This window comes from Vespa mandarinia, chromosome 6 (genome assembly GCF_050613455.1).
Source record: "Vespa mandarinia isolate Hongniang chromosome 6, ASM5061345v1, whole genome shotgun sequence".
NCBI classification, from domain to species: Eukaryota; Metazoa; Arthropoda; class Insecta; order Hymenoptera; family Vespidae; genus Vespa; species Vespa mandarinia.
The window spans coordinates 8,712,501-8,730,000 of record NC_140815.1 but is presented as its reverse complement, the minus strand read 5'-3'; the positions used below and the strand labels follow the sequence as shown (position 1 = coordinate 8,730,000).

The following is a 17,500-nucleotide window of genomic DNA, read 5'->3' as shown; positions in this document are numbered from 1 at the left end:
TAAACGCGTACTCTCGGCACATAGATCAACCGAAGAATACACGCAACAACTAGACTCGTATTTCGTTGAATGTACGATATATAAAACGCAATATATGGGCATTGTAAGATTTGTACTTACTGTTACTTCGTCGTTATCTCGTTCGAAAGTAACGAGCGAGTAAAGTGGAAAAAAAATTAGCTCGAACTCTTCGTTTCCATTAAGAAAAAAAGAAGAAAAAAAGAAAAAAAAAGAAAAAAAGAAAAAAAAAGAAATAGAAAAAAATAAAAAAGAAAAAAAATAAAAAAGAAAAACTTTTCCCTCGAAACCTCGATATATATATATATATATATATATATATATATATATATATGTATAAATGAGAAATAAAAAGAAAGAGAAAGGAGCTTGAAATCGAATCGTATCTTTGAATCTCGCGCGCTTGCAATATGCACGCAACTGCAGCTCGTAAATTTCTCTAACGTTCCAAGTTTTTCTACGGTCTTGCATCGTACTCGAAAAAAACTTTCGTCGATTTGTTAAAAATCTTCTCGAGAGATTTCTCTCTATATCTTTATTTTTCTTTTCTCGTTCTTAGAGAAAACGGCCGAGTGTCGCCCGTAGAAAATATACTGGGTGAACCATCTATTGTAAAACAAGTCACTTGGATTATACTTGAGACTATTTTTAGCATGCAAAATAAAACGTACAAATAAGAATATCCATCTTAAAAATACATTAATCTTCGGTTAGCATGCTAGGGCTTGCTCGCTATCAAATGACTTTTCTTCGAAACTGTACAAGTTATTTCGACGAACATTTTCAACTTATTCTCTCACCCGGTATATTTCAAATACTTAAGAAAACAGTGAGAGCCTCTTAAATTTTACATTTTCTCGTGCCCGACGAAGTATTTGTCGTTTGTAAACGATTAGTGATTTAAAGTTGGTACGTTCGTGTCTTCTTATAATAAAAATGATAAAAAGCAAAAGGAGAAACGAAAAACAGAAAAAAAAGAAGACGGAAAAACAAACGAAGGAAAAAAAGGGAAAAGAATATCTCCCTTTCTCTCTCTCTCTCTCTCTCTCTCTCTCTCTCTCTCTCTCTGTTTTTCTCGCGTCTCATACTCTTGCCGTTGCTTCTCTCATATTTCCATAAATTCAAACGAAGAGAACAGCATTTTCGGGACGATCTGATAACCGATAACCTTTGTTGGACGTTCGTCCTCCCTGGAGAACGATAAGGAGTTTCGGGAGTTTCTCTCACCCTATCCTTCCTATACTTGCAATACCCTTGCGGCATAACAGGACATAAAACGAAATATCGGTTCTGGGTAAAGTAATTACGAGGACAGTGAAGAATTCTGATAATTTTGACACGAACGATACAAGGAATTGTTCAAACGAAAGTTTTGTTCGAATAAGCCGATATATAAATAAATTTCTAATGTAATATTTGACGATTTTATTTTGACCGATAAACAGTTAAATGAATGGAAGAACGAATTAATTTACGGAATGTTAGTAGTAGTAATAGTAGTAGTAATAGTAATAACAATAATAATAGTAACAGTAGTAGTAGTAGTAGTAGTAGTAATAATAGTAGTAATAACAGTAGTAATAGTAACAGTAGTAGTGGTAGTATTAGTAGTATAAGAAGGGATAGCGATTAATGAGCATGGAACGAGAAAGTTTGGAAAACAAATGTGCACTGTGTGCCGTTCACTCGGCGATGCATCGAACATCGTTAGAAGAAAGAGAGAAAGATATATATATATATATATAGAGAGAGAGAGAGAGAATAAAAGATTAACGGGAGAGACATATATCCATATGAAGAACGTGAGCATGCTGCTGCTGGTTGTCCAGTAGAGGTCTATTATAGTAACTCTCCTTCCTGTACTTAGTTGTTACAGACTTCCACCGAATGAGACTAACTGCGCTTGTTCGGTCTTATAACTAAAACCACGCTATAAATGACCGGTAACGTTTCGTTAGACGCATTACTATCCACAATCAGCACTTTATTATATCACAAAAGTGGTTATAACGGGTGAATGATGCTCGTTCATGTATTTATACCTCGAAGAAACTTTGGCGAGAACAAGATCGTTTCGATTTAAACGTAATTGTACGTTCGTTAGAGTTCTCGTAATAGCATGTTATCGAGTTGAACAAATTCGGTGAAACGAAAATTTCATTGGTTTTAGTAAATCTCTCATAATATAAATCTTTTATGATATAAATAAAATATTAAGAAGATTTATGACAAAGATAAATACAAATGTATTTAACATTCGTATTTTCTCGAGCAATCAATCATTCTATTTTCATAAATATCTTAATCTTTTATCGAACGTTATCGTAATAGTAATAGTAGTAGTATCACTATACTCTCCTAATACAGATTTCGTTTTTAGTTTACGTACGAAATGATCCGTTAAATTCGCTCGGTATGACGTAAAATCGTAAGCGTTGTATTACCAAAGAGGAAAAATGAAACAGCTCGTAGAACGAAGGTTGTGTACAGGACCAAGTCACCAAAGAGACTGCCTCGTAAAGGCAGTTCACGAGGTATCAAGGAGAAAGCAGACATAGTAAAACAAAACAGAGCGTAGTTTAAACAAAAACAATTTCGTACGCGTCCTACTCAAAAGAACTGTAGAGGTAATATCAAAGCAATGACATAATCCGGTCTTGTAGAGGTCGGCATATTAACGTTGATTACAAAATAATAAGAAAAAGGTGATTGAATCGAATAAAATTGTCAAGTCATTCCCATTCGAATGAGAAAAAGGACGAGAATGAATACTCTTAAGTATAGGTTGCCTCCAAAATTCACTATAATTTATGCTTCCTCTAATCGGCCATTTTTCTTTGCTCACGATACCCTAAGTTAAACTTGTAGAGAACACGTTACGTACTTACGTATGTATGTACATAGGTAAGTACCAATATGTATTGGATGTATGTACATACGTAGGTAGGTAGCCGAGAGGACTGTTGCCGTCACGTGCAGGTACTTTCTCGTACACATATATACTCGGGAGGCCGAGGGCGATGGTCGTTGGCGTGCGAGAGAGGGTATATCACGATGATTATCGGCCGGGGGGTGAACTCACGGACGGACAGCAAAATCTACCACCTAATGCAACGAGCCTGGTTATCCGCGTCGTGGAATTACCTTTAGGCACGCACTCACTCGCTCACTCACGCATGCACGCATGCACGCACGCACGCACGCACGACCGATGACGACAACGACGACACACTGACACTGACGTTGCACGACGCAAGCGTAGAATTTAATAACTAGCTATTCTCTCTCTCTCTCTTTCTCTATACATATATATATATATATATATATATATATATCAGTCTATCTTTGTCTATCCATTTGCACGTATGTATCACCTAGCTGTCCTTCTCTCTCTCTCTCTCTCTCTCTCTCTCTCTCTCTCTCTCTCTCTCTTTCTCTCTCTCTCTCTCTTGTCTCTTTCGACCTCTCTATCTCCGTCAGTGTCGCTCGATATAACGCCCATTGAGAGACTTCCGTTTCGTATTAATTCTGGAAAGTGTGGGAGAGAGAGAGAGAGAGAGAGAGAGACAAGCCTTCGAATTCGTGGAACACACGCGTACGAGCCGACGGAGCAGCCAGCCACAGCTAATTTGATTAATTAAGAAGAGACCGTGGATTACGTTCCTCCCGTAATTCCGATCGTAACCGCGATTGTTAGGATAATCATATTTCCGAGAGTCGTTTAACGAGCGACAAAGGGAACGAGCTTGTTTTTAAATCATTTGACTACTGTGACACACGAGTACGTACTTAGTTACTCACTTGTTTGTTCCTGATTTATCTATGTGAAATTTTCGCCCAGAAAATTTTCACGACTTTAGACAATTCTATAATTATTTAGTACGAGTGTCTATTAGTAGAACGGAAAGAGAGAATTGTAAAGTGATTCCTTTCTGACACGTTCAAGAAAGCGGTATCTAAATATTTGTCGGGGTTTAACTGTACTTGAGAAAGCGCTACAACGAGAGATAAGCGAGGACTATGACGAGGAAAGAAGAGGATGAGATAGGGTGGAAGGAAAGAAAGGGATGGAAGGGCGAAGGGGAAACGTTTCATTTACGTTGAAAAGCAAACCGAACTTGACGATAGTTCTCTAAGAACAATATCGCATAGAATCTGTGGTTATAATAGTTAATACAAGATATTACTAAAAAAGAAAAAGAAAAGGAATAAGAGATAAAGGAGGATATATAATAGTAATGAAAGAAAAATATAACTATGAAATTAATCATGCAAAGTAATGATTCTCTCTCTTCCCTCTCTCTTTCCCTCTCTCTCTCTCTCTATCTCTTTTCATCTCTCTTTATCTCTCTTTATCTCTGTAAAGTAATAAGAGATATCAACTATAAGATCTATAATCCACCAAATAGCCAAGGTCTTGAGAGAGATGGGTTACAATGAATCGATTAACGAATTTAATAGAGCCGATTATACGCGAACTTTCCAAGAGTCCGTGCTTGAATTAGAGACCGTATTATTCGCGGCAGCATCGTAATAAAGATATCAACCTTGACTTTAGACGGATATTATGACTTTTACTATAGCACTCTTTCATGCGTCAAGAGCGGAAAAGTTTAGGAACTAGGAGAAGATAACGTTAAGCGTAGCCTAGATAGCGGATGCAGAATTAAAACGGAGAAAAGGTTGAAGGTGGAATGAAAGAAGAAATTGCTGGTTATTATCTCTCCCTACCTACCTCCCACCCTCCTACCCTCCCACCCTCTCTCTCTCTCTCTCTCTCTCTCTCTCTCTCTCTTTTTCTCTTTCTCTTTGTCTCTCTTTTTATTCCTCGAGAGTCCGTAAAAAAAATGTTAAACTCTGTGGTTAACGGCAGTACAGTGTGATTAACTTATATCACCTGCATCGAGAAATAGAGAAAATTATTCTGTAACTGACAGAGATAGAGAATGCGAGGCATGTTTTATGCAAGTAAATAACTTCATTGACTTTGGAGAGTGGTTGGAAGATGTGGGTTTCCACCTCGACCGAGTACTTCTATCGATATAGAACAACGATGTTATCTATAGCAATACCGGCTCCTTTCTAATTCAGTAATGTAAGATACACACACACACACGCACACACACACATACACACATACATGCACGCAAATACGCACGTATATATATCCAAACATATTCCGACTTGATCAGATATGGTAGATCTAATTTATCCTATTTAAGATATAGAACGTAATTATCGACGTTGCAATTAAAATATATCACTGTTCGGTTCATGCAAATTAATCGATATTATAAAAGATACGAATCCTTGTTATCCAATGAAAATCTTTGATTATCCAATGTGAACGTCGAAATCCATTGAGAATGGATATTCACGTTGAAAAGAATTTATATAATCTGGCGATGTTTCAATAGAGTCATTATCCTTTCCATCTCGATGCCGAGGATAATTTAAACCGTTGCGAATCTAGACGAATTTTCCCACGTCATTATCTTATAGATTTCACGATCGAAGATCCACGATGTATACTTTTGACATTAATTATGCAAGTTGCAACAGAAGTTCGATTCTATAGACTCTCTCTGAGAAATCGGATACGACAAGAGATATTCCTCGATGATATCATTCCCTGATGTATTCGATAATCGGTCTAGACATTCAACTTGTACAGAAATGTACTACGTTTTATATAAATATTCTTTAATGAATGAAAAAAGAGATGGAGATAGATAGACAGAGAGAGAGAAAGAGAGAGAGAGAGAGAGAGAGAGAGAGAGAGAGAGAGAGAGAGAGAGACGATATCGTCAACGAGTATAAAACACGCTTATATAAAAGTAAGAAAATATCCAATGAAATTAAACGAAGGAGACGAGCGAACGAGATATCTGATAAAAACAATGAAAGAGATAAAACGTGAAAAACTAAAAAGTAGAAGAAGAAGAAGAAGAAGAAAGGAAATGGACGAAGCTCCGACGACGCTTCGAATTCTCATTCATATCTTGGCGTGATAATCCTACGAAATGGGGGAGGGAGAGGTGGAAAAGAAAAGAAAAGAAAAGAAGGCAAAGAAAATAAAAAAGAAAAAGACAAAAAGGAAAGAAAAGTAGAAGGAAAAGAAGTATACCACGAACATAACAGATCCTCACTTTTCAACTTCGTCCCTTTTTTTTCTCTCTCTCTTTCTCTCATCGACGAAGCTTTTCTTCGTACACGTAATTATTTCCCCTTCGCGGGAGCGCCCGCGCAAGAGAGAGAGAGAGAGAGAGAGAGAGAGAGGGAGGGAGAGCGAATTCCTACGAGATTCTTCGCCGACATATCGATCGATCTCGTGATCTTTCATTCAAGGAGAGCAAACGAACCTCGTCGTTGACTAGCCCACACCGACGTAAACACTTCCGGGTGTACCTGAATGGAATAGTCGCAAGAGAAAATTTTATGAGCTTCGGGCGAGATTGTTTAAGCACGTTATAAATATCCTATAGGAATATGCAGGCATGCAGGTAACTTTGTTTCTATGTATATATATATCTTTGATATAGTTATTTTATAATAACATAGTATCGTGCTACTCCTTCCATGTTTTCGTTCGTTCGTTTCTTCGTTTGTTATCAAAGATTTATATTTTCTGCTTGCTCTTATTCCTACTTTCAATAATGTTTTTGATTTATATACATATCTACGTACATGTATGTATTACTATTTCGATAAAGTAAATAATGAAGGAAAAATGAGATATAAAAAAGAAAATTAAAGAAGAAAAAAAAAAAAAAAGGAAAAATGAAATGACACTTTTCATCGGAGTTTACGAGTTTGATGCGATCGAAATATATTGTATGTGGTTAGTTACGCGTGAGTTTTGAATAAAAGCCATCCCTTTATGTCCATCTCTTTCGAGAAGTGTGACAAAATCAATGAATAAACGCAACGAGGCGATTGAGGTGACCGGCGGCACTAGCGTAGGTACGTACGTCGAAGCGTGCGACTGGAAAATCGTATTAATGACGTTTCGGTAATCGTTTTTATGTCGGTACCTACGATCGACGTTAACACAATCGACTTTTACAGTCGTCGTTCCTATCACCATAAACTTTTCGATACGAAAAAATAGTCGGCTAACTTTAAATAGTACGAACGCCTTTTATTCTCTTCCACTTTGTCTTTCTCGATGATTTTGTTCGCAAAAAGGAAATAAATAAAATAAAAAGTAAAGGGATAAAAATAATAAACAAATAAAAATAAATAAAAAAAGAAAGAAAGAAGAATGACATTTTTAGAATCGACCAATCGATTCGAGAACAAAGTTTGGCAGACGGAACAAAGAATTATTTAGTAACGTCGACGCTCTCCGTTGTTCTGAATTTCTCGTTAAATTTACTTTACGATCTTTCACCGGCAGAGGAAAACAGAATACAGAACGAATGACAGACAAGATTTCAAAGTTACAATGATGTACGATTTATTAGAGAACGTTACGTAGCTTACCGAACGTGATAGATTGACGGGCTAATTAATTGAATATATTCGTCGAATATGGTAAGTACTTGTCTGTAGATTTATGTAGATAAAAAAAAAAAAGAAGAAGATGAAAATAAATAAAAAATAAAAATAAAAAAGGTGGTTATTAAAAATTCCTTCGTTCCTTTAACTTATATTTGGAAAAAAATGTCGAAGAATTTTCGTGAAAGTTGGTCTAGACGTACGAGAGTTGGAATTATTCCAACGGAACCAAAGATGAATGTATACAACTATATACATATATATATATATATATATATATATATATATATATATACATAAATACATATGTATGTGTGTATAGTTTGTATATATATATATGTACGTTAACGCGGCTCGCGCAAAAGTTGGGAAGTAAATAAATTACGTGAGAGTTAGGGTCGACTTCCGGAAACGGTTTTGCATGGAATGCGCATTGGCTTCTTTACGTAGAACGTTACAATGATAGAAGAGAGAAAGAGAGAGAGAGAGAGTGAGAGAGAGGGGAGGGGGAAGGGAGGAAAAGGTTGGTAACACGCGATCGTGACCAAGTGGTGGTAGACGGACGGAAGGACGTATATACACCACTCGAAAAACTTTTAAAGAAAACTTTTGAATCGGGGGCGGCAACGTTAACGACACGTCAGCGATATTACTGGCTCCTACCACGTCTACGAGATAGGAAGAAAGAGAAAGACAAAAAAGAAAGAAAGAAATAAAGGAAGAAAAGAAGGAAAGTTTAATGGCCCGACACGATTTTGCGGCCGAGTAAAAACGAAACGAAACGAAACGAGATGGGACGAGACGAGACGAGACGAGACGAGACGAAACGAAACGAAACGAAATGAGCCACGATTCGTCTTAATAAACGCCAAGAGAGACTATTGCGTATTTATGATTTTTATCGTGAAAATTCGCTGATATTCAGACATTCGAGCTATAATGGCAATGTCGATGTTCGATTTTAACGGTGAACATTTTCCATCGGCATCGCTTCGAATCTCGCAGGCCCTTTAGCGTGTTACGCTCGTTCGACTTGATTAATGTCTTTTCGCGTGAAACTGAATCGATCGAGAATAACGAGAGTATAGATAAAAGAAACGGAGGAGAGGTGAAGAGAACGTAGGAGAAGAGAATAGAGAAAAAATTGAAAAGGAAATTTCTTATTCTCTTGGGGAGGTTCTTTTTTTTTTTTCTTCAAATCTATCATATTTCGAAGCTTTCCGACTTCGTTCATCGGTATAGAGAAAACGTATCGATTTTGATGAATATAGATCGACGTATGAAAGTTCGCGATCGATATCGTTTAAGAGTAAATCCATTGTTGAACTTGCTGATCTATAAGATATTATATATAATTTACTTAATGTTATTGAAAAAGGTCACCCACTTCATCGTTTTCTTTCGACATATTTATATCCTCTTTTCCTCCCTTACATACAATATATCAATACAACACACCGTACATACGTATATACATATACATTCTTTCGAGGACACGTCGTAGTCCGATAGCGTGCGGCTGACGTGCACCGAAGTGGCCAGGAAAATCGCGTTATCGATGATTCGATAATCGTTTTCACATCCGCTCGTGATAGACGGCATCGATACAATCGCCTTTCTCGGTTGGCATTCGAACTCTCGAAGAAAACGTATCGTCCGCCATCGAGCGGAAAAATATATTGAGAAAATATCGAAATTTTTCTCGTCACGAGAAAAGTATTATATTTCCTTTCCACTTCTTTTTTTCGATCTTTTAATCAATAAATTATTTACTTACATTATTGTGTTTCGTTCATAGAAAGTAAAGAAGAAGTCATAAAGAGGCTAACTTTGGCAAGCCGAAACTGTAAGTGGCTCGATCGAAACTTTTACCAATTCGCAACATCGATTAGTATGGTCTTGCTAACTTTCCTAAAGGATTAGCGTTCGCATCTTTCCTATTATCGCCTTATCGGAAAGGCTGTTTCGAGCGACTATGAAGAGAAGTGTTTCGTCATACTTATCGTTCGACCGGCTTTCCCCTCGATTTTTAAATATCTTTTCGTGAAATCTATTACATACCGAGGTCACGCTCGGAATTTCATATCAAATAGGACGTATGTAGTTACATATGTGTGTGTACCATATATATATATATATAGTATAATATAATATAATATAATATAATATAATATAATATAATATAATATAATATAATAGATGTATATACATGTACGTATATATATTTATATATATATATATATATATATATATATATGTATATAGTTACGTTGGTATTTACTGCCACATACTACAATACATGATACACCTAGTACGGACATTGATTATGCTAGCAGCGATTAACTAAGCGATCGATTAACGGAAGAGCAAATAACAATAATATCGATTATTCCAAACAGTGCTTGTTCCTGTGTAACATGCAGGAATGTGTTCGGTACGGTAAACATTTCCGTAGAACGACGCATCGATTAACACAAGATATGCGATTTGCTGTTTAAAAATTAATCAAACTCTTGCGGAAATACGTATGTTTCTACCTATGTATAACTCATATTATGAAACGGTATATGAAGTTTTACTATATATAACTAGATAATTAAGGTCCTATTATGTAGCTAAAAAGATATATATATATATATACATCAAGTGCATCTACATATAAATAAAATTCTAACGTAACGTTAAAGCACGAGAAGAGGAAGCGTATCGTATAAAAAAATCGTCCTACACGGCAATTAGTTTGGTATAAGACGAGTAGCGTGCTTCGTGAACGAAACGATAGAGAATTCAACGGTCTTAATAAGGTCGTGTACCTTATCGCCCTCCAGCTGAGTTTGAACCTCGAAAGTAACACGGACGGAAAGTGAACAGAGTGACGTGTAGCGAAGAAGTACACGTGACGTTTAACGAAGTGCACAGCACAAAACTGACTCTCGCACACAACTAACTCATCTTTTTCTGTTCACTCAATTTTTCTTCTTTCTTCCTTTTTCGCGTATTATACCACATACATACAATAAGGCAGCTGTGCGGTCACAGAGAAAATGACCGTAATTTCGATCATTCTTCTCTTTTTGAAAAAACAAAAAGAGAGAAAGAGAGAGAGAAAGAGAGAGAGAGAGAGAGAGAGAGAGAGAGAAAATAAAAGCATATAGTTGAAGAGGCAAAAGACTCGCCACGAAAATAACAGAAAACTTTTTTGCTTTTCCTCTTTCTCCTCTCGCTCACGTTCAAAAACGAGATTAGATAAAGACGAGCTTGTCGTCTTTTCTTCTTTCTTTTTACCGCCTTTCGTTCTCTCTTTCTCTCTCTCTCTCTCTTCGTTTTTTCTTCTTCCTATTCTATCTAGTTCTCCTCCGTTTGTTCCTAATTGGAAAGCCCGTTTCCCCTTTCGAAGATCCCTCTACTCGTTTCGACCATTAACCTTAACCTTGGATCGTGGATTTAACCTCGATTCGACTACCGAACTAGCTTTCCTTCCTTTCTACAATCTTTCTCTCTGTCTCTCATTTGTACCCTTCCTTTTTTTCCTTTCAACCCTTACTTTAGGTTAAATATGGAAAGCTTCTGTCATTCGTCAGAATTTCGGCAAAACATCATCTCACCCTTTCAAACCTCGACCTTGACATTCCAAAAGAAAGATTTCGATTTACTCAGAATATATTCTATATCCGATGCGAAAATTTTCGACGTTCGAAGTAAGTACTTAGTTACTTACGACGTTGGAGACGACGTTGACGGAGATACGGTTGAGGTTGTTAGTCACGGCTCGTTGAAAAATTAAAACCGAGGCAGCATTAATGCTTTCGGTGAGTGACATCGAACGAACTTTGATGTTCCATTCCTTTCATTCTGATCGACGATACTTAAGGTAGATAGGCAGATATAATTATTCTCAAAAGAGAACAAAGTGATAATTAACGAAATGAAAGACGTATGAAATGTTTATAAAAAAAAAAAAAGTTAAAAAAAAAGAAAAAAGAAAAAGTGAATAACAACGATTTAATGGATATTAGCGATGTCGGAGTAACTTAATCGAAACGATTTATGATGATAAACTTTGATGGGACGTACGACCAAGAGGGGGATTTACTTTGTTTGAAGATAAAATAAAGAAAACACTTTCGAGTTCTTTGAAAAGAAAAAGTTATCGCGACGGGACAGGACATTTTCACGCTCGTCGTTAAGTACCTACCACAAGGAATAAGAGCAGACCGTCTCGTCTCGTCTCGTCTCGTCTCCTCTCGTCTCGTCTCGTTTCGCACCCTTCGGCCCTTCCTTCCTTGGCGCCTAATAAAAGCAACCTTCCGAAAGTCGCTACTCCTTGTTCTCACCCTCTTGAAATCCAAAGACTCGAAAAGGAAAGATTTCGTCCCTTCTTATATATTTTTTCCCTTCTCTTTTCTAACACATACACACACATACACACGTATATATATATATATATATATATTTTCTTGATCCATCTAAGTCGCGATCGGCAAACGAGCGTTCTCGACGAACTACACTTCTAGAGGGGTCCAACGAAAGAAAAAGAGAAAGAGAGAGAAAGGAAAGAAGTAGAGAAAGAAAAAAGGTCTTCAGCAACGCGCGAAGATCATCGAAATTCCAGGGCCGTACTTCTCTCTCAGAAGGGAAATACTCGCGTAGGAGGGTGGAGGCGAAAGCAGACGGGGATTGATTGGCTCGTGTCTCTGGGGTTAACGCAAAGGCTTTCTCTCTCTCTCTCTCTCGTACTCGGTATTCACAAAGGGGACCCATATGCGAGCACGCAAAGTCACATGCACGCGTGAAAGCGCCTACCTATATGCGCGTGCATCTATATGCGTATATGCGTGCTATACTCACGCACGAAGGATTGTTACTGCTGGAACGCCATCTGTGATGTGTGCGCGCGCGCGCCCGCGCTCCGATGCACATAGGCGTGGAGAAACTCGTAGATGAGAGAGAGAGAGAGAGAGAGAGAGAGAGAGAGAGAGGGAGAGACAGACAGACGAGCCGTCGCTGCGATGGTGGGCCCATTGTTACGGCTATTATTTGCCACTAATCAGAATGTGTGGTCTCTGACGTGGATCCCCGAAGCTGTGTTCGTACGCGTGAATACGGGAAGGGAGGTTCTCTAGGGGGTGTGTGAGTGTGAGAGAGAGAGAAGGAGAAAAGGGAGAAAGGGCGAATCCACTTTAGAGATGGCTCGTGCTTTGGCGAACGACCTCATCGTAGCGCACGATAGTCGAGCACGCGTCCCTGTTGCCAGTGCCGGTTGTGGGCGCTGTTGTGGGTGGCTCACTCAGACCGACCTCCACAACCTGCCACCACGCCCTTTACAACGATGAAGATTTTCAAGATATCCGACGTGTCGACCGCGATACTCAGCTCTTGGCTATGCGAATCCGTTGTCCGCCACAATTTCCTATTCTTTCTTGCTAGTCTTTTCCAATTTTCGTAAGGTCACTTATAATTCTATTAAAAGTGACCTTACGAAACCTTCATATATATATATATATATATATGTATATATATATATATGCATGCATGCATGTATGTATATATGTATGTATATATATCCCCTAATACCTTATCTATTTCTAGTTGAGTAATTACTCGTACTATTTTGATCGTTATTAACAAATATTAATAATAATACATATAATATTGATGCTTTTATTAGTATGATATTACTCTCTCAATAATTTATAGTTTTCAGGTTGTATAAATTATGCAGGGTTTGAATAATTCAAGAGAATTTCATGGTATATATTTAATGAAATTTTACAAAAGTGATTTTCAATACGAAACCTTACGAATAATGTTTATTTTATTTTGTTGTAATCATCAACCCATAAATATTATGAATATAATAATAAAAGAGAAAATATTAAAAGAGCTTTTGTATATTTTCACAAGATATGAATTTTTATTAGATATAAATCGAAAGTTAATTTGAGTAATAGGATCTGATTTTAACGAGCTTTCTCTCTTTCACTTTCTCTCTCTCTCTCTCTCTCTCTACTTCTCGGTCTTTCCATCAACGTAACAATTTTATCAGGCAATGCTCGAATTTATTACCAACGCGTTATCTCTAACGCAACTGTAAACGGCGGTCGACGATAGCAGCGAATAGAAAGGCTTCGAAAAAAGATGACTTGAGTGATCTGAGTTAAACTGTGATTGAAGAATACGCGTAAGCGCGTTTACAAAGAGGAAATGTTACGGCCGAGAAAGCCGATCGATCGCGTTTATCGCGCCTCCTTAAAATTCAAACGAATCGTGCGGTAAACGAGACTTTTATCGCTCGCCATTTCCACAAGGCGTTCCTGCATTGTCGTCTATAGGTTTCTTCGCTATGGGTATACCTATATTCAGTCGCGTTCATGGAATTTGAACTTTTAGATTCGGTTAGAGTCTACTTTACCTGGCAAATTGTACGCGATGTAGATTTTATAGACACCGTTTTAAGGGAAAGAAAAAGAGAAAAAGAAATGAGAAACTCTTTTCTCTCCAAAAAAAAAAAAAAAAGAAAAAAAAAAAAAAGAAAAAAAAAAGGAAAAAAAAAGAACAAGATGAATATCCAAAGACTGTATTAGCTGATTAATTATAGTGATAATCAATCAATGTAGAAGAGGAAAGAGATTAACCGAAGCAAAGTTATAAGCGACATTTTTAGTTTCTAAAGGCCTATTCATTTTGACACCAGGTATAAAAAGAAAAATCTGACACATCGTGAAAGAACAAAAGAAGATTTCGTCGTTGACCAACCACCATCAGCATCGTCGTCGCGGTTGGTCTCTCTCTCTCTCTCTCTCTCTCTCTCTCTCTTTCTCTTTCATTCTTTCATTCTCAAGATGAATGAAAGGAAAGACGAAGATAAAATATTCAATGTGTATGGCCATTAGGCCGAAGACAACGCAGGCAAGGGATCAGAGAGTACGAGCGAGAAATGCGAAGGCGTTGCTTGTCGGTGAAGACTGTTTTTAGACGGGATGGTCGAAAGCTGACGTCATCGGTAGGGAGCTCACGAACGAAATAATTAGCGGGGCCGGCTAAGAGCTTTCTCTCTCTCTCTCTCTCTCTCTCTCTCTACCTCCTCTCGACAAACGCACCCTAAGGCGCGGACTGGCTCCCTTATCTGCCTTCTCCCTGAGCCCCTCAATGAGCTACCTTATTGGTGCGTTATACTCCAAGAGAATTCTCCTTTTGCTTCCTCGTATGTTTCGTCAAATTAATCCATTCTCGTCTTTGTGAATGTTATAGAACGTTTAAAATATTCTATAGAATGTTTTAGTTAACATTTGCATCAAATCGAAATCATTAATTTAAATTTCAAATACATTAACATATAGTTTGATTCTCATTTAATATCTACTATAATAACTAGTATGTATAATTATTAATTAGAATTTCCGTATGGCTACGTAAGTTCTTTCTACTTTCACTCCGATAGTTTTCGGTCGAACGATCGCGCGTTAATGACACTGAAATAAATAAGAACGGCTTTCCCTTTCGCTTCCATCCTACGGGTGTAATAATAACCACGGTGGATCGATTTCGATTCAATGGCAAGAGCACTTTAGAGAGAACCTTTAGACACCGGGATACGAGATTAATAACTCACCCTCGATGAGTAGGGTCGAACGCTTCGGTGATGTCGTTGGGGAGATTCCTCCTTTCGTGAACTCTTCTGAAACAATAGAATACGCTTGGTTAATAAACTCTTTTCCGTACACCCTCAGAACTCTTGGTTACATTATTTAATCCATTCGATAAAACATATTTTGGTTGGATCGAATTAAAAAAAAAGAGAAAGAAAGAAAAAATAGAACAAAATTAAAGAATACGCTTGATAAAACTCCTTTTCGTATATCCCTCGAACTCTTACTTGCATTATTTAATCCGTTCGTTAAAAGATATCTTAATTCGGTCGAATTAGAAAAAAAAAAAAAAGAAAAATTCGTTTGTAAGGAGAATTTGAAATAATTAGTTCGAAGATAGAATGCAATCATAGTCGGTATCGGTGTCGAAAGAAATATAATATTAGAGGCAAGTACAAGAGGAGATCAGAACGACTACGTTCTACGTTCAGATGGAATTGCAACGGACAGTCGGTGTGGGTTCAGTACCGTCAACGGGAAATGCCGTTTCTCCTGAGCGTTCTCCACACACCATTAATTCGATAGTTTCGGCACGGACACGTCCGAAGAGAATGTTCCGGAATTTTAGCCAAAGTGTTTGCTATATAGATGTGGTACAAGCCCGCAACCGGACTTCGTTGCGGACAGCTAAGGCTTTCAAGATTTTTCGATCGTTCTGACAACTGTGAGAAAGATATATATATATATATATACATGTCTGTTACACACACACATCCACAAACGTCAGTTTGTTGGTATGAGTAGATTCTCGTGGTTTACCGATACACGAAATTCTGCACGTATACGCGCGTCTTTCAGGAAATGCATATATTTTATGCCGGATGCATCTCGCAGCTTCGAAATATCGCAGCCTTCGTCGTACCGAGAAGCGTAATCTCGTCTAGCGATCGATCCCAAAAGAGCGAAAGAGAGAGAGAGAGAGAGAGAGAGAGAATAAGAGAGTAAGAGAGTTGAACGATGTTTCGTGATGTTTCCACACTGTTATTTCGTTGGCGATGTTATATCATTATGATGAATGTCGAACAACTTTCTTACCCGGATTATAACGATCCTATGATTATTTTCAATCGCATTTCTTTCTCCCCTTCTTGTTATTTAAAGTTGTTATAAAATTGATCATATTTTTCTGAATTGTCGTCGATATTTTAATTCGTCAGATCTATTTCTCGTTTCGTTCTCATAGAAAGAGAGAGAGAGAGAGAGAGAGAGAGAGAGAGAGGGACAGAGAGAGAGAGAGTGAGAAAGCGGAGAGGGTGGTTGGGTGAGTGGGTTTGAATCTGATGGCGAGGGAATAAAAGGGGGCGTGAGATCAGAGTATAGTGATTTACGATTTAAGCATAATGCGATGCAGGATATATGATTTATGCGCGATCTGTATACAAGCAACGATTTACATATACCTATCTACCTACCTTCCTTCCTTCCTACCTGCCTGCCTGCCTGCCTGCCTGCCTGCTTGCCTGCCTACCTATCTATCTATCTATCTACCTACCTATCTACCTATCTCCCTATCTATGTACGTACCTACGTCTCTAATAATCTCTTGATCGAGCGAATGATTTAAAACGATATTTTATTCGCGATTAGGATTCTTCGTACGATAAATCTCTGTCGTCTTCCTTCAATAGACTACTGGTTACGTGTCGATAGATTTTTCATCAAAATCGTGCAATAATTTCTCTCTTGCCGATATTAAATACGTACACGTGAAATACGTATTGATTATTTTCTATCTATGTACGTATAATAGTTACCACGATTACTTATTACCATTGATATCGATGTATTGTTAGAAAAAAAAAAGAAAAAAAAAAGGAAAGAAGAAAATAAAATGAAAGATAAAGAAAGAGGGAGAGAGAGAGGGAAAAAAAGAGAGAGAAAGTAGTAATACGAAGCTTAGCTATTACCGGCTGATATTTCAGTCGAGACAGTATTTAAGGATTAAATGCGAGAAAGTAGGTACGAAATTTTTAAAAGCTGCTCCTCCCTTTTCATATCCCGTTTCTCCTATGACTATATTTATCTTCTGAATTGAGTGTCTTGTACAGTGACACGTCAAGTTCATTTACTTGCTCCTTATTTATTTATTTCTTTTTTTTCTTCGTATTTCTTTTTTTCCTTTTTCTTTTTCATCTTTTTTTCTTTTATTTTTATAGATTTTTCAATCTAATATTATACGATACAGGAACGTCAAGAACGTCCTGAAATTCCAATGAAATTATTCATAGTTCGCTTTACGTCCAGATAGATGTCTCAGGGTGCACACGAGCTCAAGAATGATTCGAGAGAATGAAGCAAGAACATTTTTGGGACATCCAGGACCGATTTCGATG

General features: G+C 37.5%; 1 protein-coding gene across 2 annotated transcripts in view; it reads right to left on the bottom strand.

Annotated features, from left to right (window-relative positions):
* Positions 1 to 17,500, bottom strand: part of LOC118449025 (uncharacterized) — a 239,767-nt gene that overhangs the window by 133,185 nt on the left and 89,082 nt on the right. Inside the window, exon 2 of one of the 2 annotated variants that reach the window (XM_035883089.2) lies at positions 15,131 to 15,196. In XM_035883089.2, the coding sequence (XP_035738982.2) occupies positions 15,131 to 15,196 (66 nt within the window). The remainder of the gene's footprint in view (positions 1 to 15,130; positions 15,197 to 17,500) is intronic. The other variant, XM_085657855.1, reaches the window with a different exon arrangement.